Genomic DNA, 26058 nt, shown 5'->3' on the forward strand with positions numbered 1-26058 from the left:
TCAGCGCTGACATCGTACTTCTGTAGTAAGACTACAGAGTGCATACGTATACGGAGTACGGAGTACTCCGTACACTGATGTTTCCTGATGGCGAACTGTAACAGATGAGAAACGACAAGAGGGGTACGGGATTCCACTTCTACGGTATGGACGCGAAATATCTTTGAAACTGTGCTGGGATTGATAGCCTGTTTGTACTATGTACTCCGCTTTTCATTTCAATCCATCCCAGCTACGGAGTGCACTTGACACGCCCGGCTTCGGTTAGATATTGCGTATGCTATCCTCCGTACTGGGTGGGATTTATGATGGCATGAAATGTTGACGAGGTCCACTTCATGTCGATATTTAGTGCGTACCAAACCATTCTTCCCCGGAGGCTACTGACAACATCCGCGCCCCAATCATACCACTAACCGCCAGGGGAAAGCCCAGTGTGACCCATGGTCCAGCTCTCTCCACAACAAAAAGAAGGTTCCGAATTGGCTCTGGCTCGGTATATCATACCTTACGTGCATTTCCACGGTCATCATTACTATACCTGAGTACCGTAATGGACTTTACTCCATACACAAGGTCCCACGATCCGTCGTTTCACCCGGTTTTCTCGACATTTTCCCCGACCAACAGGAACTCTCCCTTCCCTGAACCCCCCTGTTCCACTAGTGGCGAGCCCCATCGGAATACAGGCCCCGGTGCCGCGGTGACGGGTACAAAGCACCAAGCCATCCACTCTTGACTGGCTGAGCGTTGTTTTGTCCCTTGAACGATTTTCCCGCTATCGAATCGCCCCTCGGTCATGTGAGTCCTATCCTTCCTTAGCCTTACCTTGCCTTGTGGATCTCCATAATTATGGAGTACTCTGTACGGAGTATTTGAATACGCGATCCTTGAGAATCTGGTTTTTTTGGGGAGGTTTCTTTGTGAGATGATCGCCCGGTTTTTTTTACTGGGCTCCCCCACACCTGTCCTTTTTTCCTTTCAGCTGATATCCGCCGAACGGCTGAACGGCGCCGGCACTTCCGAGCGCGACAGGATTATCACAGACAAAAGAAAATGAAAAAAAAAGTGAAAGCAAACCTCATTTTTGGACTCCGATTGCCCAATGAGGTGCCTTGCCTCGGATAATCCCCGAATCATATTGAGATATTGAGGAAGAAGGTTCCGTCGCAAGAAGTTGACACGTACTTTTTTCGTAGCCGGATCGTACTTTGTAACTTTGGTCTAGTTCAAGCTCCCTGTGACCCGCGGTGCGGGGTGTGATTGCCATGATTCCATTTACATATGTATGTATATCGCTTAGTGTGGGATAGACTTGATGATCGGCTTCCAAGGTTTGATCGACTGGTCTGGAGGAGATGGGTAGACTTTTCCCCCTGCAGGAGTGATTGTCGTACGATTGTTATTTCCGAGATCCAGGGGGAACTATGTATCTCTATTCTTCACGTGGGCTATTCCATATACGTACAGCCCTCGGGAGATGTATCGACAGGCCATGAGATCATAGATTGGGACTTTTGTGAGCTGGCAGTACCTAGGTATCGATCTGGTTAGCGGGCTTGCCGGGGTACCTGGCACGGCAATAGCATCCGGACGCGGGTTTTCCTTGCTGGTTCGCACTTAGGAGTGACATATCTAGGCATTTGTCCACGACGAGGGAACCTGTTCACCGGCATGGAACATCCGTGGCATACATTTCTGCCCCATACTCCGTACTAGGATCCATGGATTAAGTATCAGTGTAGGATCCCTCTCTGTAACCGGGTGACTATTATATTCCATGTACACCTGCATCCATTTAGGTAGGCTTGCGATGCCTCCATGTAGTCACGGTATTTTCCAAGTTGCCTGCCTTCGGGTTTCGGCCATGCAGGTTAAACAATCAGATTGTACGGACTACAGCTCGGCATATCCTTGCATCAGTCTTGGTGTACTCCGTAAACAGTTCAGCCTTGCCAGTACTCCGTAAGTAGTAAACGAATGCACCGAACGGGTTCGGCGGCCTGTCAAAAATTGAGCGCCCTCGGTACGCTCGGCTTCCCTAACCTGATGCGGGTGCCACCTGGACAAGGATCTCAGCTGTACGTACATATGCACATACGAAACCTGTAGTTTACTGTGCAAAAGTACATATTCGCTGAAAATCTATTGGAATATTATTAAAGCCCCCCCTCCCCCCCCCCGGCATTCCCCTTGCCGTACTTTTGTGATGTTTCTACTCCGTACATGATCCGCTGATGATGATGCGTACACCACATATGTGAGAGTCGACCGTAATCCTCCTGGTGTGATAACCCAAGAGAGCGACCAGGATCAAGAGCCAATCGGCTCAGAGACTAGGATCATCCATGATATAGAGATGTTGCACCATTGTCATCTCACGGGGAAAATATTCCAAATACAAACCCACCGAGCACTCACCGATTGTTGTGATGCATTCGAATTTGCACTCAAGAGTATGCACAACATGTTGAGACGAGGACTGACAGCGGCTCCATACACATGTCCCATGACAGTTGTTCATGACTAGCCATTCAGACAAGTCTAGGTAAAGCTACGACTTGCGGTGTCAGGCGCTTTATTCCGAAGGCAGAAGTCTCCTGTTCAGCCTCATCCTGCGAGAGGGTCTACGTATCCAATCAACCCATCGCGCATGCCACTAGTAGTGCCCCAGTCAGCATTTCTCTGGCCACCTCATAATATCCCCTTTAGCTTTGGAAAGCATGGAATATTCCCGTTCGGCTCGACTTCCCTACCACATTGGGTAGATGATGCGTATACTCCCTTCTAACTTGGGCTAGCCAAATATCCATGGAGTACTCCGTACTTCATGAATGACTCGTAGTCGATGCTCACCTGAGCTGGGTTTTACAAAAGCGAATGGATAGCACGGAGTACAGAAACATCAAATGTCAGGAAAGGAAGCCAAGGGTTGTCGTTGGGTATTCAGGTAAAACAACACCATACTAGCTGAAAATGATATATCTGGTCCTTCTAGCACTAAATATCTACTACTTCACACGGAAGAGCATTTGTGTCCCTAGGTACTATGTGTATACTGAGTATAAACGAATTAATTGCCTCCTAATCCGTACTGCCTTGAAAATGCCATAACAGGAGGCAATGCGGAAAGAAAAAGCAATGCCTTGCCTTGCAACTTCAGTCGATCCTCTTGGCGCGCTAGCCGGCTGGAAATCCGTACCATTGAAGACATCACAGCTGAGCGGGTTGTGTATATGTACTCCGTTTTCAGTACACACGATTGGAGAGAAGGAGTGGATCAAGATCGCCGAGTATCAACAATTTCAGTCTAACTTATTGGCCAACGCGAGCCTCGACAAGTCGATACAGCGCCAAGACGGCATCATGCAGCCACAACAGGGTTTGTGTTCTCAGGACAGCAAATCCCACGCTGTATTGCAAATCAATAGAGGACAGGGATCAAACGGGAACATACGGTTTGATAAATTTTCGCTTTGTTGTTCGCACAGTTGTTTGTCAGGTGGACGCGCCATTCTTTGCCATGCCGAGTCTCAGTATGGCAAGGCCTCCCACTTTTTCACCTGCAGTCACCCGGGGTCCATTGGAACCACATACAGCGGCGAGGCCCAACGGTGCAGCCTTGCGATGTCAAATCGGCTCGACTTGACTCAATCGATGTTTGTGCCACAGATTCCAAAGATTCCAAATAGATTCACAATGGCATACCGTTCAGGATGGTGCCACAAGGTTCAACGGCTAAGCTTGGCCATGCCAACTGGTGAGCCGCTGAGTCCCATATCACCACGTGACCATTATCAACAGAGAAATCCAAATCTGGGACATTGACAGTCGGTCATGAACAACTTCTCCAAGCTCATTGCCAACTCCTTCGGCCTTTGTGAAAAAGTTTCGCTCATTCTTTCCCAGGAGGTTTCTCTTGAGATACGCGTCTATTTTATCACTTGTGCTATAATTGGACTTCTCATAAGTCTGTACGTTCTTCAACTGTGCCCAGAATGAGCCAGAGGTAGCTCCGAACACCCGGCACCATGACATACTTCCCTCGAGCTTCTCTGCGTCTCTCTAAAAGACCATTCCTTGTCGCACCAACAACATGCACTTTGGCTCCTGTTTTGCGAATGACCAGACCACCCGTTGCTTTTCCGAGATGGCAAACGACCCAAACCAACAAACCACCACCACCATCCGGCGACGTCACTTCCCACGATACCCCAGATCTGTCGCATTTAAACCCACCACCAGAAGACTACTCGCGCTTCATCTTCCAAGATAAATGTCATGTTACAATGCATGCGGGTAGTGGAGGCCATGGCTGTGTCGCATATCAGCGTGAGAAATACATCGAGGAAGGGCCACCGAATGGAGGTGATGGTGGAAGTGGAGGAAGTCTCTACATCCAGGCCGTCGAGAACATAACCAGCCTACATAAACTTGCCCGCAGGGGTATTATCAAAGCCAGTCGAGGCAGGAGTGGTCAAGGCAAAAGTCAAGGCGGGAAACGTGGTGAGGATATTCTCATCCAGGTTCCTGTCGGCACTGTTGTGCGTGAGGTGGAGCGTCATGATCCCGTTGCAGAAGAGCTGGCTCGGATGCGACGACCAAAGGAGGAACCAAAGGAGGAATCGACAGACGAGGATGCAATCGAGTTTACACCGATCCGACACGATCGCTGGGTAATCCACCCTGCCGCCAACCCTGCCGATTTCCTGACCGTAAAGTTTCCCCGACTCAAACCCCGCCGACAACATATCGCCGCGATGGAACCAAAGGCCCCTATATATCTGGACCTGTCGAAGCCCATGGATAAGCCTCTTCTTCTAGCTGCAGGTGGTGCGGGTGGGTTGGGAAATTCACACTTTGTCACCCAGACCATGGGCCGACCGAAATTCGCATCTCGTGGCGAAGGAGGTATGAGGCTAGAACTTGACTTTGAGCTCAAGCTTTTAGCAGATGTTGGATTGGTCGGTAAACCGAATGCAGGAAAGAGTACCCTGTTGCGTTCAATGACCAACAGCCGCACGCGGATTGGCAATTGGGAATTTACGACTCTCACACCTCATATCGGTACCGTGATTGTCGACGATCATAAAGGTCGACCGCTCGTTGAGTCAAAAACTCGACGCACCCACTTTACAATTGCAGATATTCCTGGATTGGTGGAGGACGCGCATCTTGATCGTGGTCTTGGCCTAGGATTCCTTCGGCATATTGACCGGGCGGGCATCTTAGCCTTCGTTCTTGATCTTAGTGCCGGAGACCCTGTGCAGGAGCTGCAGAAACTCTGGCTTGAACTCGGCGCATACGAAAAATTGCGTGAAGCCGGGTCCAAGGAGCCTGTCCTCCAAGAGACCGAGGGTGTGATCGATTGGAACCCGTCAGGATCAGGGCTTCCGGAGCTTCACCGACCGGAAGACCAGAGTATCGAGTTGCCGACCGCGGAGGAAGAATCAACTGGACAGCCACTCCACTATCAATCATCTGGGTCACTGCCCTTCCTTCCCATGCCACCCATCCACACGAAGCCTTGGTTTGTTGTTGCTACCAAGGCTGACTTGGAAAACACCCGGGAGCAATATCAGGCCCTACAAAAATACCTGGCTGAAGTTCAGAATGGCACCGTCGAACATCCTTCTGGCCATGCAGATGGATGGAAGGAGAAAGTGACTGCTCTCCCGGTTAGCGCCATGCGTGGCGAAGGGGTGTCGCGTATCCCAAAGTTGGTGATGCAATATTTGGAGTAAAGTGGGGGAATTCTATAAATGTAAATTATCATGTACACTAAAAGAAATATCGACATTATGTATAATACCTAGTATATCCATGGGTTATTAGTTTACTACCATCATGATCTCCGAGCCACAACTCGAACGTGGGGTTGTATAGAACTTGAACCCACTGCCAGTGGTCAACCCCACACCTCCAGGGCTGCCCAAGTTTACTAACATATTTCTGGCGGGCTGCGGATATCTCCGTTTACCATCCACAACCTTGGAACTTTGGAACTAACCCTGCGAAAGGAGCCTGAAAGGAACTTGAACCTTTCAATACACTGCACCCACGATGACGAAATTTCATCAATAGCCTTGGAACTCCTCTGCTCCTACTACCAGTACAGTCGCAAGTCATGTCTCTCCAGGCTGTTGTCAGTTCGGCAGTGTCGTCCATTGCTCACCCCACTTCGGAAGATCTGATCATCGATTGTCGCCACAACATCACGGGCATATTTGAAGATCCTGATGGATTTTTAGCGTTGGCGGACTCGAAACTACGCGTCTTTCCCTTCAAAGATGTCCATGTCTGCTGGCGACGGCTGTACACCGACGCGTCTATCGCGAAATCGTGTCTCATCATTATTCGAGAATGCAAGCTAAGTCAACAGGCTGAGCCTGGCAAGTCAGACCTCAAGAAACTAGCCGAAGAAATCCAAAGTATTCCAACGCCTCCTCAAATTAGCCCGGATGTCGCATGGCTCTCAGAAGTCGTTCACGCGCTGGACAAGGCATTGATCATGACTGGCGCGCCATTGCGCGAGAAGCTTATCGAGGAATTGTTGTCGGCGCTTCAAGCAGCTACAGAAGGCGAGGAAGAATCTCACACCTCTGACCAAGGCGACAAGCCGCCCACGAAACGAAGAAAGATTTCCTCCTCCCTCTTCCCTTCACATTCCCTCCCGATACCCCGCCTCGAACACCCCGTCCCACGCGTATCGGCGCCATCCTTCGACTCGATCGAGCAACATATCCAAAATATTCGCACCCCTCTCGTCATAATAGACACATTGGATCATTGGCCAGCTCTGTCGACACGGTCGTGGACCTCGCGCGAGTACTGGTGGAAGCGGACATTCGGCGGGCGCAGACTCGTTCCTGTCGAAGTAGGCCGATCATACACGGACGACGATTGGGGTCAAAAGATCATGGAATTTCGAGAATTCGCGGATCGATTTCTATGGCGAGGCGAGTTGGGCATTTGTTCGACTGGTGACAATGACGAGGCGGAGACCGGGTACATGGCGCAACATGATCTATTGGCACAAATCCCAGCTCTGCGAAATGATATCGGCGTCCCGGATTATTGCTACATTAACCCTCCAGATGCAGAACCAGGGACCCCGGTCTATGAGAGTAAGCGTCGTGACCGTGAAGCTGCGCAGGCTGCTTTGACTGCCCATTCAGAGTCAACGGATGGGAATGCGACTGCTCCTGATGGTACTCCCAATGCTTCGTCAGATGCAGGGTCGCTCATGGAGTTTCCGCAGGATCCGATGATCAACATCTGGATAGGACCCTCATGGACAATCTCCCCGCTGCATCATGATCCGTACCATAACATTCTCGTGCAAGTTGCTGGAGCCAAGTACATACGACTGTACTCGCCACATACACCCGCTTCACAGATCCACCCTAGAGGCAAGGAATGGGTCCCTTCTGATGATAAAGTCAAACACGGTGCCTCTGCAGAAGACACGGGCGATTCAAAGGGTAAGTACATCGATATGTCGAACACCTCCGAGGTAGATGTCGCAGCTATCGAACTATCTCCTGCCGAGGCAGATCAGTGGGAAGAACAATGGCCTGGATTTATGGATGCCGAGTATTTCGAGACAGTTTTGCAGGAAGGCGAAAGCCTTTACATCCCTGTTGGGTGGTGGCATTATGTGCGCGGATTACGCGCCGGAGTGAGCGTTAGCTTTTGGTGGTAATCTTGGAAATGAATACAATGAATCTCTCTCAGATCATGCGATATATGCTGTGTACTACCAGTAGTATGGAGGGCAAACCTTGAAAGGATCCATAGATTTCATGCTTTAGTACTATGTTTCGGGCTCGAAAAACTACAGCCTCGGAGAAAGGCTCAGCTCCCACATCATGATGCGACCTGACTGTATTCCACTTTGAGTCGCTCCATACTAGTAATTGATATTGTTTTCTACAAGTATTTCTCACAAAGGATATTGTCTATTCTTTACAAGGTTCTCAAATACTAATATTTCTGATCATGAAATATGAAGATTGTGGTCCCTATACCACGCCCAACGTTTGAAAGGGCAGAGGCCTCGGGAAGAAACTTAGATGCTATTTATCCAAGAATTCTTATGTCAGAAATTCTTCCAGATCTTGTTATATAGACATTGAAAAAAAAAAAACCAGTTCTGCCCAAGAGGCCGTATGAGTTGGTGAGGATGTTATATTCGACGATAGAAACTAAGAGCCCTGGTGATAACCTGGGGCTAATATTCACGACGAATCTGGTAGGCTACTAGTAATTAGTATTCCAACAATTAGTATTCCAGCGTGAAAAATGGTATCGGGGTATATAGTGGTGGAAAATCGCGGAAATGTGTTTTTTGAATGGAATATAGAAGCTCGAGTTAATACTATGTCTAGCATTCAAGGTCGCTCTAAGGTTGGGCCATGGCGAGGCTGACACCACCACCCCCGGCCGCAAGCTGAAATACCACTACTAGTAACTAGTACCAGCCTCGACTCTCATCAAACTGTAACATTACTATTCGGCCACGGCCCTGGAATAGGTGTATTTGCGCCATTGTCAAACAATCTCGCAGCGGAGTAGATGTCCTCTTAGTTTTCTCTTGACACGAAGCTATCGACGAGTTGTCCTACACACTTCAAAGTAGATGATTCGACAGCCACTCGACTTCTGATATATTAAGGCTTGTCTCGTGCCGAGAATACCTAGGGATACGGCCTTTATTATGACATTGGGCTGAGAGGAAGATATAATGAGTACTGGTCAGATATCAGAACGGGTTGGCTCTATGTGTTAGATCTTGGCCCAGCGAATCACTAGACGACAACATTGACAATACGAAATTTAATAGTCGCAGAACGCAGTTTCCTATATGGAGTGCTCCATACTCCGTACATCTTCTCACGATGGCCGACGCTAACCTCCACTTAGCGCCCAAAAGAGTTTAGCAATGCAAGGCGGGCGGTATTCGGGAGTTATACATATAGGGGCTCTGATGCTCCCACCCCTAGAAACCTCAGCTTATGTATTCAGGAGGTACGTAAGTGGCCTCTAGTATGCCTTGGCACTGAAACAGCGATCTCTGAGCTTTTCTGAAGGGGGATGGATAGGAGACGATCTGATTAGACGCGTGGGTTATGATTTGGCGAACCGCAGCCGAGTAACCAGTGGAGGAGTTTTCTCTGGTCTTGATGGTCTAGATCTCGAGTGAGCTGTTGCCTGATATTCCGTACATCTCCGTGAGCTACGGAGTAGAGAGTATGTATAAAAGGTGATTATCGTGATCGGCAAGTGAGTCTGAGTGTTAGCGCCCGCATCGGCAGTGACCCGACGGGCAAACTCAGTCGGGCAGAGATTCTGTAGCCAATACAACTATTGCATAGTGACTCTATGTGTAGAACATGCCAGAAGTGCCTACCTCCATATAAGAAGCTGAAGGGGTTAGGTAAGCGGTATAACTAACTAGTTACTCTACTCCTGTGACTAACTACTACTAGTTATAACTACTAGTGCCGGTTTTTGGTGCCGTGCCCTAACTCAAGTGAGCTCGCCACACTCGACGCGCCGGGCCCTGAATTCGGAACCCCATCACACAGAAGCGCCTTCTCTTTTTCGTACAAAGTTTCTATCATCAGCCTGTACTCAGTATTCTCCAATCCGTAGTTAAGATTATATAGACATGGAACCATAAATTTGATAATCTCCCGACTCTGGTTATGTGGAGTAGATCCGCCAGGCACGCGGCCAGATACCACGGATCAGCGATCAGCCCCGGTCAGATGGTGAAATTTTCTCTTGGCCTCGGGAGTTCGGCGGGCGTTAATTCCTGCCCTAGCGCGAGCTTATTATAGCGAATCTGAAACAGTCGGCATATGTTACCGCGGAGTTATCTACAAAGGTATAACTTGAACTGTGTGAGTGTTATTCCTTGTACGGGGTATATTGGGCATGTTTATACCTCATGCCCTAAACCCGTCCCGAGTCACTAGGGTTCTCCGGAATAACGCCCACACTTGCACTTCTCGGACAACTGAGCTAGAAAGTATTAAGTTTCAAGAGAAATTCGACAAACCAGTGGAGTCCAAAAGGGAACTAATATCGCCCCACCACCAATGAGGGGACTGCCCTGGAAGCCAATATCCACCGACTCCAGCAGCACACGTCAACTCCCGGCCATTAGGGCCTAGTCGAACGAGTCGCATCCTCGTCTTAGCGCCAGGCGTACGTATAGCACGGCGCAATTGTCCAGATGGCTTGCACACCTAATTTAATTGCAAAGGGCTGGCCCCATATCCCTCCCCCTCCTCCCCGGTGACCTTTATTTCGTAGATTGCGCTCTCTTCAATTCTAGATTTTCATACTTCCCAGTCCTTCCTTTATACCAGTCACTCTTTTGGTCCAGTTCGTCTCCGCGAGACGGCTTTTATTCAGCGTTTCAGGTGTGCTGGCTTAGGCATTAACCGAGTCATTCATTTTACCTACCCAAAATGCGTTTCACCTCTTCTTTCGTGCTGCTGGCGGCTCTGACCAGTGGTGCTGTCGCTCGTCATGGTCACCGTGTCCGCCATGAAGGCCATATGCGTCGCCAGGCCGAGGAAGTAGACACGACTGTTACTGTCACGGCCCATAGCACGCTCACTTACTGCCCGTGTGAGGAGTCTTCCTCGTCGATCATCCCATCGTCCTCGTCTACCCCAACTCCCATTGCTACTACGACCTCTATTGAGATTTCTACTTCTCTCGCACTACTCAGCCAGATCGTGGTGCCTTCTTCTTCTTCTTCTTCTTCTACTACCCCAGTGGTCGTGGTACCTACCACTACTGAAGTGCCCACTACTACGGAAGTGCCCACTACTACTGAGATCCCTACCACTACCGAGGTCCCTACTACCACTGAACTTCCTACCACTACCGAAGTCCTTACTTCAACATCCACCTCCTCGTCCTCCACTAGCACCAGCATTGCCTCCACCACCTCCTCCGGTGCCAGCGCTGACTGGAGCACTGTTCCCTCCAGCGGCGAGTTCTCCTCGTCTGGTTTCGGCGCGAGCACCAAATCTAGCGGCTCCGGTGTTTCCTACACTGGCAACGTTGGCAGCCCCTATGGCAGCAACATTATCGCTGTCGAAGCTAGCGAGGCTAGCAGCTACAAGTATGTCGTGCAGTTCACCGGTTCCAACACAGAGGACTGGTTCGTTGTGATCTGGAACAAGATCGGCAAGGATGGCAAGATGGACGGCTGGTACGGCAACGCCTGCCACTCGTTCTCCATTGCTGCCGGTGAAACCAAGTACTACGCCTTCGACGCCGACTCTCAAGGTGGCTGGGCTGCCGCTAAGGGATCGTCTATTCCCACCGATGACTACGGCGGTTATGCTGCTACCTGGGGTGAATTCGACTTCGGCTCCACTAAGAACTCTGGCTGGTCCGGCTTTGATGTCTCCGCCATCCAGGCCCAGAACGCCAAGCTTACCGTCCAAGGAATGAAGATCTGCAGTGTCTACAATGATTCAACCTGCTCTACTATTACCTCTGGACTGGCTTCCGTTGTCAATGCCTACACAAGCGCCTTGGCCTCGGCGGATGGCATTGGTGGAAACCTGAATTCTGGTGCCGTCCGTCTGGCTGTCACTCTCGACTACAGCTCTTAAGCTTTTGTCGATACGTTAGTTTCTCCTTGATACGTTTCTTTTCTTGATATCCAGCCTACTAGAATATCTTTACATGCGGGGGCTGGTTTGGTGTATTTCCAGTTGGTACATACTCTTTTTTTCTTCGACTACCTTTAACATCTTCATGTTTATCTTTTCATTCTACCTCATACTACCACACTGGCCCATTGAAGACAAGTTTTTACAAGCAAGATCTTTTCCTTTCTCCTTTCAACGCCAATCAGCTTGTACATGGCTTAACAATTTCTTACCCATCTCTATTAGTATCTCGTGTTGTAGCAATGAATCTTTAGTTTGTTAACTCCATCCCTCAACGAGCTCGCATAATGTCGCCTCTCCACCGACATTACCAGGGAAGACGACGAAAGGCACACCACGATGACGAGATGTCTCCTCATCACATCGCCACAGCGGCACACCAGGAGCTGCCTGGCCAACAATGAGTGCGCGTTTAGCATTCAAGCCCTTCGTAGCGGCGTCTGACGAAGTAATCCCCCCCCTGTGAGTAAAGTTAGCTAAACAGAGTCTAGCCCCAAGTGGAACAAATTTGTGATAGTACCTTGGCAATTATGTACCGTGGCCGAACCTCGATTCTTTGCAGAACGCTGACCAAAGCTTCCGCAACTGCAGACCCAATCTTCAAGGAGGATATCTCGTCGCCGCCCGTGATGAGTTTTCGACTTGTCATGACCAATGTGTCCTTGCCAGCCTTTAAGTACTCTTCTGTCTCTTTAACGATCTGTGCGATGGTCTTCGAAGCGGTCTCAGGCGAAGCGATGAGCTCCTCCACCTTGATCTCAATAATTGCGAGCTGACCCGTCGAGCCTCGACGATCAGTCAAAACCTTCAATTGCGCCGTTGTCTTAGGAACATAGGATCCAGCCACGATGAGTCCACCTGTTTGTCTGGGAGAGGGGAGACCGAGTTCAATCGCGGAAATGGGGGCTTTCGATCGGATACCGAGTCGAGTCGAGACGAACGCTGCACCGGTGCGGTAGAGGAAATGCTTGCCCTGTGACTCGGCTGTTTTTTTTTCCTCGATGAGCTTTGAACCGGTTGAACGTTTATCGGAAAATGGGAAAGAAGAGTTATACGTACCCAGCAGTAACCCGGCCACAAAAACGTGCATATCCGACTCCGCAGCCGCATTGACAATCACTACACCACCAGCCGGGGCAGCAAGCAACCGTTGACAAACGGTTTCAGGTCCACCTTTCCGAATCTCATCGATGGTGACGGAGAATAATTGGTCGGCCGTGAACCGCCCGGGCGCTTTCTCAAGTACATAGTCCCGCAGATTAGAGGACTTGTATCCGAACGTCGCATCCTTTGCGAATTGCGTCGCACCCGCAGGAACGAGAGTATCACCCTCAGCAACGTAATGGACATCGTCGATCGTATAACGTCCACCCTGGAAAAAGAACGGCGCCAGGACGAGTGCGTTGGCAGCTCCAAATACAGACTGCGCAACATCCGGTTCCAATGGGAAGTGTCCGCGCAATGTGCTATCGCCTCGCAGTACGATATCAACTTTATTGCCAGTGGCTTTTGCGGCCAACGATACATTCTCGCATATGGTTCGGATAAGGGTCTCTGCTTCTGTTGGAGGGAGGGCGCGCGAATTGGTTAGGATGAAGAAGCCTCGGGAATCGGTGCGGAATTCGACGGTCAATGTTGCAATGTCCCAGACTGTGAGGACATTGATGTCATGGCAGGTTTGGGTGCCGGTTGGATCGTCGTCTAGGACAACAAGGCGGTTTATGGAAGCTGTGTTGAGGATCTGCGAGATCTGGTCTTGCGCGTCTGTTGGGTATTCGGCCGGGAGGGACGCGAGGGTATTTTCGCGGGGGAGGGTCGGAAACTGCGACATTTTGTGGCTATTGAATCATTGACGTATGCTCAAATCCCGACGCTCAAGACGGCGATGTTGGCTCTTATGCGTTCTCAAGAAGTCGGGAAATCGGCCCTGAAACTGCGGGGTGCGGGGAGGTCGGCCGGAGAGAAATCCGAGATCGAGGCGGAGCATCGAGTTCACACATGGTTAGATGCTTCTTTCGGGTCAATTCCGAAAACTAGGTACATGGTGGCATGCCAATGTGGGGTAATAAATTCGTTCAGATGGCTATTGGTAAATATAAATGACAGGAAAACTCAAACTCCATCAAACGCCTAGCCTGTAGAGACCTCAGATGCAAGATGCAAGATGATCGCGTGGATATAGAAGTGATGAATGAATGCTTGCAGCAGGATATAATGCATCGATCAATCGTCGTTCGGTCTTCCACCAGAATCCATTTTTCCTTGCCATCCCATCCCAAGTCTCCTCCTAAATCCCCATGTCTTGAAAACGTATAAACCAGTGTGCAAGCGGGTCGTAGACTGCGTGAATGAGTAACTCGATTAGAGTAATGGGTCTAGCCCACCACACTGCGGAAGCTCAACGCTTCCAGGAAACCACCCAGGTCGTCCTTTGAGACTTCAACAACACAATGGTCGAAGCTGTCGATACGAACTCGAGCGTTGGTCTCTTGCACCACCTCTTGGAAGGCAATGCCAAACCTGTTGCGCAAAAGGTGCTTCTTCGTACCTGGGTCCTCGTCCTCGGACTCTGATTCGGACTCAGACTCAGACTCGTCAGATTCTTCGTCTTCGGCTTCATCATCGTCTTCTCGTTCAGCACGCTCAGCTGCGCGCTGTGCTCGGCGAGATGATCGCTCCTGTTGTTTTTTATCCCTGATTTCCTTCTTTTTACTGCGCTCCTCTCGGCGCTTGGACATGGCAGCATAGTCAATTACACCTCCACCGCCACCAGTTCCCACAACAACATAAAGGTCACGGTCTTCATCTAGGCCGGCAAGGACGAGAGGTGTACCCGCTGCACGTTTCCGTCCGATCTTGATGGAATCGCCCTTCTCTCGCTCTTGGACACGGATGGCCTCGGCAATCCACAATGCGAGCTTTGTCAAGGCTCCGGGGTTGGTAAAAAGCTTGACGTCAGGTCCGTCTTTAACAACAGCTATGCGGAAGGCTCGAAGATGGCGGATTTGATGCTTAGACAGTAGTGATGTGCCAGTGCGAAGAATAGCACGGTGAAGATGTTGAGCTTGTGGCAATGCTTCCATGAGCAAGGTAGGCGATTCGGACGTGAGTGAAAGAGCATCGTACGCACTCCAGAATCGAGGAAGAAGGCTGGCCAAGTCTGATTCGCCAGTGCCACCTCCATTCTCAACATCATCGTTAGAGCCCCGGGCCCGTGGAAGACGTTTAGCATCCCAAGATGCGGAGGTCTCATGCGGACCAACCTCTAGCATGGCACCTATAATGACACCAACATCTGTGGCAGATAAACAAGCCTTCCAGCCCCAGCAACGAACGAACCCCCACCCTTCACGGGAGCTAGCATGCCCAGTAGGTTCTGCAGGAACCAGTCCGTCCAAACCGTACATAGGAGCGTACTTAAGGAGTCGCCCACGTAGTACTCGCTTCAGTTCCATATCCATGTGCGTATAATATTGATGGCATTGGGTGAGGCTTATACCCATCTTGGCGAGGAGTTTGTGAAGACGCTTCCTGCCGTTTTCCGTCCAGACGTGAAGCCTGGGGGCCAGGTACGGGCTGTGCAGCATGCTCTCGTACAACGACCAGTGACGAACAAGTAGAAAGCGGGGCTCCGGAGAGAGTCGAATGGATGTATCGGTCGGTGATCTGGCAGTGGTAGGAATTACGCCATTGATCTCTCCTCTGATATCTCGATCGCGCTCGAGTGGATCGGGAGGGTTCAAACGGTGAACTTCATCACGGAAAATTTGACGGAGCTGCTCTCCACGTTGCCCACCCCAGCCAGCAGATCCTCCTTCTTCGGACGAATTAGAGATACCCACACCAGTCATTGTTCGACCGCTTAGCTCTAGACTTGAAACTCCAACAATACCAAGCCAGAGGAGGTCATTATCCTCACGACCGAGTTCAGATGCTAGCGAGTAAACCAACGACGAAATGGGCTCCGAGTATGAAGTTCCAGAGGAATAATAAGACTGCAATGTCGCGTCGTGTTTTCGTTTCATACGAATCAGGCGGCGTTTTAGAGATCGGGCCGATAACTGTTTCGGTTCTTCTGGTGAGGGCGAATCGCTACTTGGGGTTCCGGAGCGTGAGGAATTCGAGGAATTTAGATCCCTCTTTCTCCGCCGACTTGGAGATGAGACAATCGAGGAACCCTATGAGGCGTATCAGCATTTGTCCTACAATAAAGAAATACTATACTCCATACTGAATTGCTTCGTTTTCGTTGGCGCGGGGGACCATCCTCCTCGTCCGAATCGTCATCGTCTTCTCGGCCTGACCACGACTTGCGCTTTTTGGAGCCTGTCGGCAGAACCTCCTCTTCGTCATCGTCACCATCACTCTCATCATCGTCATCCACCTCGGGCATCTCAAGAAGCGCATAGTATGCGTCTCGTTCGCCGCCAAGTTCCTCTTGAATATCGCCGTCGTCAAATACGATGATGCCGCCATTTTTGGACGTGTAGGCAGGTGTGATGCGGCCTTGGTCGACACCACGCCCGCGATTTCGTGCGTTGACATCAATTTCCGCCATGGCTTGGCCCATACCGGCCTGACCACCAAAGACATTGGCCAGGTTCCAGGGTCGGCGCGCGTCGAATACCCAGATCTCGACCCCTCCCATATCCTCCTCGACCTCTTCCTCTTCTGGTTGGCTCATGCCTAGGATCTCGGCCAAATCAACTAGTCCGCCGACACCCAGGCATATTACCACACCTCCGCTTCCGCCATTAGTGGTCTGCATGGGGCGGACCAACTCCTCCCCGGCGCGCGCGAGGTCACCATATCCTGCAACGGGTTGGATTTTATGAGGGATGTAGTCGCGTTTTAAGAGAGCCGTGAGAATTCGACAAGCACAGAGGGCATCGGGTTCGAGAGCCACGAGAATCAAGACTGGTGGGGAGAGCGGGTGGTGAGATCGGAGGAGTTGTAGGTATAGGTGGGAGATGAGCTGCCGTGGAAGATACATGGCCAGCTAAGGAAGATTAGAGACACATGAGCATGAATAATAAGAATATTAGAGGCGCGCGTGAGAGGACTGATAGTGGCCTGCAAACGGGCAAGTCGCAGTTGCAAGTCCGATCTTTAGACTTGGACTTGGACTTGGAATTGGACTATGGACTTTTGACGGAGAGCGCGCGCGACGCGTTGGGGACGGGGCACGTGCCCGAGATTCCATTCTCCGCCGCCGTCGCCGAGCTACCCACACTACTCGAGTTCCCCCTGCTTCATACTTTTAATTATTTTTGTGATTATTGTGATTGTTTTGTCATGTGGATCCTATTTACTTGTGGAGACATTCTGTAAACCTCCTTGGAGAAGGAATTGTTCTCTTGAATCGAGTTTGGTGATTGAGCGCAGTGAACTGTGCTGGTATGGTATAATGGGCTATTAATGGCCAGGCTATATCGCATCCAGCGAGTTCAAATCTCCTCTTTTTGCTTCTTGATATGTCAATTGACCAATTTATATGTATTTTTCGATTTTCAATTGAACTGAATTCTTCATTTGCTATGCACTAGTGGACCTGGGCGAACGAGTCGATCTTCTGCACAACAACCTCTGGTAAAGGCCCCTTGGAAATATCATCCAAGGTATTCTGTAGGATCTGCGAAACATTACTTGCCCCTAGTATCACTCCATCCTTTTTGTCCAAGATCAAATGATAAAGGAGTCACATTAGACATGCTTCTGCGCCACTAATCTCGAGCAGATCAACGGTACTAGTAGTGCTTTCTGCTCGGTAGTATGACAACCGGCGGGCTTGGCCTTCTGATGCAAACGCAAAGTTTTATACTTTAAAAAGTGTATTTCTGTAATTTATTGAAAGTAAAGTGTGAAAGTTCGCTGAACGCCGTACACCATCCGAATGCTATACATGATTACATCAAGTCAAGAAACAAAACTACGAAAAAAAATTGACGATATTGACGTGCTTCTATCATATCAGTTGGCCGAACGGCCCAATATAGACCCGGCAACCCAGACCGCAGTACATGCACCGACAACAGATAGACCGACCAGCCGTTTGCCCCAGCTGTTATCCTCGGCCATCTTCGTCGGGCCAACAGTCTTTTTGGGAGCCAACCCGACAGAAGAAGATTTCTTATTCTCACTTTGAGATTGGGTGGAATTGCCTAGGATGGCAGAGTACTCTTCACCGCGCTTGCGCCACTTCTCCGCCAACCGTGAGATTTCGGCTAGATCCTCCTTAAGAGACCCAGGTTCGGTAGCGTTGGCGTTCTCGACTTCGACGTTTTGAACATTGCCGAAGAAATCCACGACGGTGCGCAAGCGACCTTCCTGTTCACCACCAGGGAACAAGTCCCATCGGACACCAGGCTGTGAATGGATCTTCGACTCATCATATGAATCAAATAGATCTCCGAGATTCAACTTGGAGTTGGCGCTTGTCACTTGTGTCTCCAAGAACTCCAGCACATAATATGTCCAACGGTCGATGACAGCGACTCCGACATCGTTATCGGCATGGTGGGAATAGGAGGACTGGTCCAGCTCACTGGAGCCCGTGGCCACAATATTGGGCGAGTAGAAATGTGTGTACATCGTATTGGCCTGGCAGGTATCAATCATGAAAAGAAGCTCATGATAGCGCTTCTTCTCCCACATCTGTCCAAATGCATCGGCCAAATCCCACGCGCCGATCTCCTCCGCGTCTTGGAACTTCAGGAACTGGTCTCCGCCGTGACCGGTCATATACACCAATACGTTGCTGCCGGCGTCGGATCCAAGACGCTTGCTGCGCGGGACATCTTCGTCGAGACGATCGGTCAATAGTCGAATGAAGTTCTCGACTGTCACTTCATAGCCCCTGTAATCCACCTCGATATTATCGCCGTACAGGTCGACGGCGCGGTCCGCGTTACTGTAGACGGTTCCGGGGAAAGCATTTCGAGGATTGCAGGCCATATCATCGGGGAGCATGAGGATGATCTGCGAGTCTGGGATGCCGAGCCGCTTGACGGTTCGGTAGAGGGAAAGGACATTGGCAAGATGGCGATAGTTGAACCAGAATCTGGATGTGGAAACCAGCACAGCCCAGTTGGAGGTATGTTCTGCAGCAGCGAGGCTGACGAGAAGCAGCAGGCAAAGGGCCTGCAATAAGCGGAAGAAAGAAATCATGATTGCGGTTTGAGGGTTAGAACATAGTCAGGAAAGGAGGACGTGATTTCGGCCGCGCAGCTGGTGGAGCGCACTTCTAGTGGCGGAAAGGAGAGAGTTGAAGCGTGAGGATCAGATGATATAGCTCAGATATTAGTTCCGACAGTTATATCAAAGCCATTATCGAGTCCGAGTCCCGACGGAAGGTAGATGACAAGTGAAGCTATTGCGGAGCGCGATGACAAACCCGCGATTGGGGATCGGCGCCTTAGTAATCGGGCATCAACAATGCTTCTCGTCAACCTTGAAAAGAGGATAATAAATAGGGGATTAAAAGTTTTTTCAAAGGCCAGATAAAGACTCATTTCCTGCTTTATATGACTATTTATTCGAAAAGAATACTCGCAATAGATTAGCCCTGAGATGGCCCTGGAACCTCGTCATAGCTTAGTCATAGAGGTACCGCCTACGTCGGAGCCGGCATAATCGTCTGGCGGATCAGATCATCAATCAGTGCAATCCACTTTTCTTCATTTTCTTCTTCTCTCTCTTTCTCCTGGTCTCAAACCTGTGCAGCGTTCTTTTTTTTAATCAAATCGAAAACCTTTCGCCACCATGGGAGGCAAGAAAGCTGCTGGTGAGAACTCCAAGAAGGTTGCTGGCAACGCCCGCGTATGTTGACCCCGCCCCCGCCATCGTCACACATTGCAACAGGTGGACTGACAGTCACATAGAAAGCCGAGGCGGCTGCTGGAAAGAAGGCTCAAGCGGATGCAAAGGTTGCCGTGGAGGAAGAGAAGCAATGGTCCAAGGGATCCAAGAGCAACGCTAAGAAGTAAGTATAGCCAGCACGCCTGTTGTAGTGTATGGATTCTGATCAATGTTTTTCTCTCACTCACTTATAGGGACGATGCCGAAGCTAAGAAAGCCGATGCTGCCCGCAAGAAGGCCGAACGCGACGCCATGCTCGCTGCCGAAGAAGCCTCCCAACCAGCTAAAGCTAAGGGTGCCGGTGCAAAGACTGCGCAAAAGAAGTCTCGTGGCCTCGACCTTGGCCAACTCGATGACACCCCGAGTGGCAAGCCGGGTGCTCTCAATGCCTCCGGTATCGACAATGCCCTGGATGCTCTTTCGTTGACGGGTAGTGATTCTTCGAAGGTTGAGAAGCACCCAGAGCGACGATTCAAGGCCGCCTATGCTGCTTTCGAGGCCCGCCGTCTACCCGAGATCGAGGAGGAGAACCCTGGCCTGCGCCGACAACAGCGTATCGATCTGTGCCGGAAGGAATTCGACAAGAGCGAGGAGAACCCCTTCAACCAGGTGCACGTCAAGGTCAATGCGACTAAGGAAGAAATTGCCCAGATGCGGGACCAGGAACGATCGAAGACTGAGGCTAGACTCGGAAGATAAATTTCCGAAATATCGTGCGGACTTCCACGTTATACCGGTATTGGGTGGTATTGAAAAGCAGAAATTTACTTCTCTTGGTCCCTGATGCTGCGCGATGGATCATTGTCAACTCGAAGACCCTTGAAGGGTGCGCCGGGGAGGCGGCTTGCGCGGTGTGCATTTCCTATGGTTGTTCTAAAAAAAGAGGATGATCTGCTCTGATGATTATTGATAGACTGTGCCTATTTTCCCGATTGGGTTCGTGCACAGTGCATTGTGAGCTCGATGAGCGTGAACACAAAAATCACGAAATGCAATGACTGATATCCATACTTGATACATCTCCTGTAAGGGCGAACATTTCAAAAAGTTGCCCAACTTCTGCGAAGAAAGACTAAATAATCTCTTTTATTCCATGTGTTTAGGTGGTCTGCCATACAAGCCTACTAGTAATTACTTGAGTTACTCGATTCGCAATAGCGCTGCAATTCAAGAACACTTTCTGCTAGTGAATCCTTCAAATTGATATATAGTTGACTGGCAGTCTGAACCAGACGGAAGGCCAATTGCAATGAAAAACCCCATTTAATTTGGGATGGCTATACACTATGCCTGGGCTATAATCCTAATTCATTGAACCTCGTACATCCCATACATAAAGACTCTCATCCCAGCCAACACTAGCACACCAACCCTCGCTACCGAATAGACACCAATCGATACCAGTCACGAACTCGGTATGCCTACCCATCCGCCCCAGCTCCATGCCGACCATTGGACTCGGCCCAGAACGCATCATATCCATATCGCCCGCTGCGCTTGGATCTGATTGATCACTCCATACGCGGCAAGTCATATCATAACTAGCACTCAGAAGCACATTTGATAGATGCGGCGACCAGGCTACCTTGCGAACAGCGTAGTCGTGACCCAGCATAGTAGTGAGTGGGCCTTGCTGCGGGGCCCGGATATCGAATGTCCGAATAGCGCGATCAACGCCCGCCGTAGCCAGGACAGTAGGGCGGTATTTATTCCAGTCGTGAGTGAGCGCCTCTGCGGGCGCACATGGCGCAGGTGGAATGCCGGGCTGACCGGGAATTGCGGGGGCCGCGGGGGCTGCGTGAATAGGGATTTGGACAGTGAGGTGGTTGGAGGCGGAGGCGGGCGTACGTAGGTCAAATATACGCACGTAGGAGTCGGAGGATACACAGGAAATAAGCTCGGGGTTGTGAGGGCAGAAGGCAGCGGAATAGGTGCAGCTGTGGGTGGGGAGAGTGAGGAGGGACTGTTGGCGATGCGGCGACCAGACGCGCACTGTGCCATCCCAACTGCTGGAGCAGAAGCGATCTTTGGCGACTAGGTTCCAGTTAACACTGAAGACCTCGCGTGCATGTTCCTTCCAGTTTTGAACAGGGTAGTCGTTGGCCGAGGTGTCGAATAACTTGATGCTGCCGTCGCCGGAGGCAGTGAGGACTTGATTCTCGTGAATTTCTGACCAAGCCAGATCATAGAGGGAGTCTTGAGTGGTGAAACTATATATGCCGAACAAAATTGTACCGTCAATTCAATGTTTCTGGCTGTGAAGGAGAGGGGATTCTCCCCGCGGAGAGAGAGAGCGCAATATAAGCAAGCCCACTCACTGTTTGACAGGTACGATTCCGTTGGGAGTCAACTCCAAGATATACAATCGACCATTTCCGACCAGACCGAAATTAGCCGCACTGGCAACAGCTAATCGATTGTCGAAGAAAGGCGAGTATTTGACCGCGCTGCCGTTGTAGCCCTGTGTGCGGAAGTGAAGCATATTGAGCGTCCGACCGGTTGACGCCCGTCGCTCGATATTGAAGACGTGAGAAGGAAAGCAAAATGACGACAGGAGGCAAGGTAGAGGGCATCACACGTGAAAATCAATCAGAGTTGTCCAGCACGGCGCGGAGGATTGAATGACATCGGGATTGCGGGGAGGATCAAATGCGATGGGCCGAGGTCGACTTTCACTTTCGGTGCGGCCCACGCTTATCAGCCATTCCCGCGCGAAAGGGACGGGATCGGCCAAGCTGAGACCGGGGCAATGGAATAATATAGAACTGTAATTATTTAGGTCAAACTGCATGGATCTCATTGAAACGACCGGGGTTTTTCTGGCAATCACTGAACAGATTGTGCACCTCTCGTGATATACTAGAACTGTTGATCATAGTAGTGCGAATAGGTAAGTAGTATACTAGAAGTAGAATGTTCACAGGGAAGGATATGAAAATCATATTATAACCTTGGAAATGAACTGGAATGCGCTTGAAAACCTTGTAAGTTATTAATAACATGTAAAACCTGAGTGAGAGCCCATGGAGTAGTTGTATACGTTTCGAGAGCATTTCATCGTTGACGTCAATGACCGATCCATCCCGAATGTCTATTAACCGGGTGCCCATACTAGCTCGACAAAACGGAAAAATTGCTAGACTTTCTGTCTTGATACTTCCTTTGATAGGTCTATGAGTGGTTAAGCATAATCCAGAGCCAATCCCCGCAATTTCGCCTCTTCGACCGTCAAGAATTGGACATGACGTATCCCGCCGCGAAGAACCCATCTCTCCCCGGACTTCCTTCGACCACCTCAACTCTTTTTTGATTCAACGAAAACACATTTTCCAGAGCTAGCCTTCTTATCGAAAACTACCAGCAAGCCACTCCGATGGGGTTGGACCGCTCAGCGGACAGTTGCGATCATGACCGACCGAGACACCTCTACCTTTACCTCTCCCGCCAACCTTTTCCTCCAACAGGAAGTCTACCGACTGGGAACCTCTCCGGGGCTGCGGTCTCTTCCCCCTGGTTCTGAGCGTGACTTCGTAGTTCTCACCTGGGGGCCTATCATTTATCGAACGTCCTACGTTCCGGAAAGCAAAAGTCTTCTCCCTATCTTCCTGCGGCTTCTTAATGATGCCGTCAGTCGGTCCATAGATCGAACTTTGGCAGGCTCTGAAGAGCAAGTCAGACTTCTCAAAAAGACGTATGCTTCGAAAGTCTTCAGTGCACGAGATATGTACGACAGCATGGACGAAGATAGAGTTCGTGATGCATTTCACGATTACAAAGTCTCGTTGGCCATGCCTGCCACAGAATTACCAAGTAGACTACGCGCATGCCTAATGGTAGATGATGGAGTTCTATCACATATGAGGGCTATTTTGGACATTTCAACCATGGCTGGACAAGATACAGATGTCGGGCGGTGCTGGGTAAAAGTGATTGAGGACAACTTCCCGGATCCAAGATTCGGCGACAAGTCGTACGTGACCAGACCAGAACGGAGTAAAAATAACGATGGAATAAGAGAGAGCCAGGGGAAATATCATGGGTGGACTATGGTATCATTGTCTGCGTTGTTGGAAGTATTTGATGGGCTTCGACAAATGAGGTCCCTAGTGGAATATCATCATGAAGGGCGTATTTACCTAGGGCAAGGTAAATGGAGTGCTACGAAATAAAATCCAGGATACAATTAATTATAACTTATAATTGAAGGCCATAACCTGTTATAAAAAGTAGGGGATGCTTTCTGATTGGTCACTTTGGAAGCAATCATGTGCCGATAAGGTCTTTATCGTGCTGCATCATCCCAAATTGGAAAATTCCAGGTTGATTTCAAATCCAACCTACCCTCTTAGGCTTTTTCTGTATCCCAGTCGAATATGGCGATGGTGCTGAGCATCCATGGATGCATTCATAACGAGAAAGAAACGAAGGGTCTCTGCACCCAAAGAGCAACCCAGTCCAGCAAGACATGAGACTCTTAATCCTTCATCGAATCCAGATCTCGCGGGCGATGATTCGACAGACGTCAAGCTAGCCATTCTGATTTCCCTGTTTCCAGATTTCGGACAAGATGATATCCTCGATATTCTTATTTCTTGCGACGGGTCTGTTGAGGCCGCTTCTTCACTGCTCAAGTCACAACCACCCGCAAAACAAACGTCAGGAAAAAAGCGAACGATTCCCAGCTCGTTTCTGGGCATTCAAACATCACTCTCATCCCACGTCATGACCAAATCCAAGGATGGACTGCTCACATCTCTCAGCGAAAGCATGCAGAGTCGAAAACCTCCAGCTATCAAGAAGGGGAAGACACTACACCTCTACGCACCAGAGGACATTGCGGCTTACACGCCTTGCACGATCATACACAATTTTCTTCCCCCCGAAGAAGCCAAAAATCTACTTGGTGAGCTGCTTGATGAATCTGAGCACTTCTCCAGATACGAGTTCCAACTTTTCAACCGGACCGTCCAAAGTCCACATAGCGCGTGTGTATACGTCTCTACGCCTGAAGAATTCAGACAACAGACATCTGAGTACACTTATGGTGGAACCTATCGAGCAAATGTGCGGCAAGCAACGCCGCATCTGCGCTCCGCATCGCGGAAGGTTCAAAGCCTGGTGAACGACGAGATAAAAAAACGCATCAATAAAGTGTATCCAGAAGGAAAGAAACTTAAATTCCAATCCCCGAAGGAATGGCGACCTAACGCGGCTTTTGTCAACTGCTATAACGGACCTGCGGAGAATGTGGGGTATCATTCAGATGACTTGACCTACCTCGGACCACACCCAATAATAGGAAGTTTGAGCCTGGGCGTGGAACGAGAATTCCGAGTCCGCCGGATCATCCCCCAAGATGATGCGGATGAAGATGACGATACGGAGATCAATCAAGATCGTGCCGACTCGTCCTCGCGATCCACTAAAGATGAGAGAGCGGCGGCAGCCCGCGCTGATGCTCAGGGGCAGATTTCTATTCACCTTCCCCACAACTCTCTTCTTGTAATGCATGCAGAGATGCAGGAGGAATGGAAGCATGCAATCACTCCCGCCCAGACGGTTTCTCCCCATCCAGTCTCGGGGAACTGTCGAATTAATGTTACTTATCGCTGGTATCGTGACACTCTACATCCACGCAACACACCGCGATGTCGATGCGGTGCACCTGCGATTCTTCGATGTGCGCAACGCAAGCAAGAAAATCGCGGCCGCTACATGTGGATGTGCTATGCCGGATATACACCAGGGAAAGAGGGATGTTCGTTCTTCCAATGGGCCGAGTTCGACGACGACGGCGATCCGGTGTGGCATCATAAGCAAAGCAAGGATGTGGCACCGGGGCTGTCCAATTTTTCTGCATCGCAGTAGATCATAGCCAATCCAAACTCCCATTTCCCCAGAATTTCCTAGACTTCCCCCATTTTGTACGACAAGTCGGCCAAGTTCGCTAGTTCCCATCGGTCTGCAACAAATTGAGGCCCACAATTGGATCCATTCGTTTTTTTGCCCCCACCTTCAGCTTTTATCTGCCCCACGGGGGAACCCCAAAACCAGCAAAAGGCAAAAGGTTGAACGGGGAATCGAGATCGATTGGAGATCAGAGGATGATTATTCGCGCCAAATAGAGTTGATGCGGGGTTATCCCCCTCTTGCGGGCGGAATCAAGCCACTTCATTCCGTCCTCCGCCTTGGATGCCCCAGAAACACCTCGGATGTAAAGTCTCACCTTTTACAGCATGGTTCAGCAGAACGGAGTCGTTGAATGCACTAAGGCGCGATACGAAAGGTGACCCAGTGGGATTCCCCCGATAGGCTAATGGACTCTTGTGCTGAGGCCAGCTTCGCCCTCCGCCGCCCCGCCTCGATGCGTTAGGCGGAATTCCGCGCCGCCTCCCTCGGTGTGTTTTAGGGCGAGTATTTAAGGGAATTGTGATCGCTGATACTTTTTGTGAAGAACTTTGAATCTCTTTCTGATCCTTCGTTGAAATTGTTCTGT

General features: G+C 50.1%; 9 protein-coding genes across 9 annotated transcripts; 5 read left to right on the forward strand and 4 right to left on the reverse strand.

Annotated features, from left to right (window-relative positions):
• Positions 1-4031: 4031 nt before the first annotated feature.
• Positions 4032-5744, forward strand: N7533_006025 (GTP-binding protein Obg; the record flags this gene model as incomplete). The annotated part of the gene is made up of 1 exon (XM_057102675.1): positions 4032-5744. The coding sequence occupies one exon, from the start codon at positions 4032-4034 to the stop codon at positions 5742-5744; it is 1713 nt and encodes a 570-aa protein (XP_056962305.1).
• Positions 5745-6127: 383 nt separating this feature from the next.
• N7533_006026 (putative JmjC domain protein) lies at positions 6128-7705 on the forward strand (the record flags this gene model as incomplete). Its single annotated transcript, XM_057102676.1, has 1 exon — positions 6128-7705. One exon carries the CDS (start codon positions 6128-6130, stop codon positions 7703-7705), a length of 1578 nt encoding a protein of 525 aa, XP_056962306.1.
• A 2776-nt stretch (positions 7706-10481) lies between these two features.
• N7533_006027 (uncharacterized protein) lies at positions 10482-11645 on the forward strand (the record flags this gene model as incomplete). The annotated part of the gene is made up of 1 exon (XM_057102677.1): positions 10482-11645. One exon carries the CDS (start codon positions 10482-10484, stop codon positions 11643-11645), a length of 1164 nt encoding a protein of 387 aa, XP_056962307.1.
• A 318-nt stretch (positions 11646-11963) lies between these two features.
• Positions 11964-13536, reverse strand: N7533_006028 (uncharacterized protein; the record flags this gene model as incomplete). Its single annotated transcript, XM_057102678.1, has 2 exons — positions 11964-12165; positions 12242-13536. The coding sequence occupies 2 exons, from the start codon at positions 13534-13536 to the stop codon at positions 11964-11966; spliced, it is 1497 nt and encodes a 498-aa protein (XP_056962308.1).
• Positions 13537-14080: 544 nt separating this feature from the next.
• Positions 14081-16698, reverse strand: N7533_006029 (cell division control 45 family protein; the record flags this gene model as incomplete). The annotated part of the gene is made up of 2 exons (XM_057102679.1): positions 14081-15883; positions 15937-16698. The coding sequence occupies 2 exons, from the start codon at positions 16696-16698 to the stop codon at positions 14081-14083; spliced, it is 2565 nt and encodes an 854-aa protein (XP_056962309.1).
• Positions 16699-17675: 977 nt separating this feature from the next.
• N7533_006030 (GPI-anchored transamidase) lies at positions 17676-18872 on the reverse strand (the record flags this gene model as incomplete). Its single annotated transcript, XM_057102680.1, has 1 exon — positions 17676-18872. The coding sequence occupies one exon, from the start codon at positions 18870-18872 to the stop codon at positions 17676-17678; it is 1197 nt and encodes a 398-aa protein (XP_056962310.1).
• Positions 18873-19466: 594 nt separating this feature from the next.
• On the forward strand, positions 19467-20261 carry N7533_006031 (DUF1014 domain protein; the record flags this gene model as incomplete). The annotated part of the gene is made up of 3 exons (XM_057102681.1): positions 19467-19523; positions 19586-19686; positions 19757-20261. 3 exons carry the CDS (start codon positions 19467-19469, stop codon positions 20259-20261), a joined length of 663 nt encoding a protein of 220 aa, XP_056962311.1.
• Positions 20262-20865: 604 nt separating this feature from the next.
• On the reverse strand, positions 20866-22044 carry pex7 (putative peroxisome biosynthesis protein (Peroxine-7); the record flags this gene model as incomplete). The annotated part of the gene is made up of 2 exons (XM_057102682.1): positions 20866-21772; positions 21881-22044. 2 exons carry the CDS (start codon positions 22042-22044, stop codon positions 20866-20868), a joined length of 1071 nt encoding a protein of 356 aa, XP_056962312.1.
• A 1913-nt stretch (positions 22045-23957) lies between these two features.
• On the forward strand, positions 23958-25430 carry N7533_006033 (putative CUE domain protein; the record flags this gene model as incomplete). Its single annotated transcript, XM_057102683.1, has 1 exon — positions 23958-25430. One exon carries the CDS (start codon positions 23958-23960, stop codon positions 25428-25430), a length of 1473 nt encoding a protein of 490 aa, XP_056962313.1.
• Between the last annotated feature and the right edge of the window lie 628 nt (positions 25431-26058).

This window comes from Penicillium manginii (genome assembly GCF_028828005.1).
Source record: "Penicillium manginii strain IBT 31320 chromosome Unknown utg000004l:1.0-7231830.0:1.0-7236170.0, whole genome shotgun sequence".
Taxonomy (NCBI): Eukaryota; Fungi; Ascomycota; class Eurotiomycetes; order Eurotiales; family Aspergillaceae; genus Penicillium; species Penicillium manginii.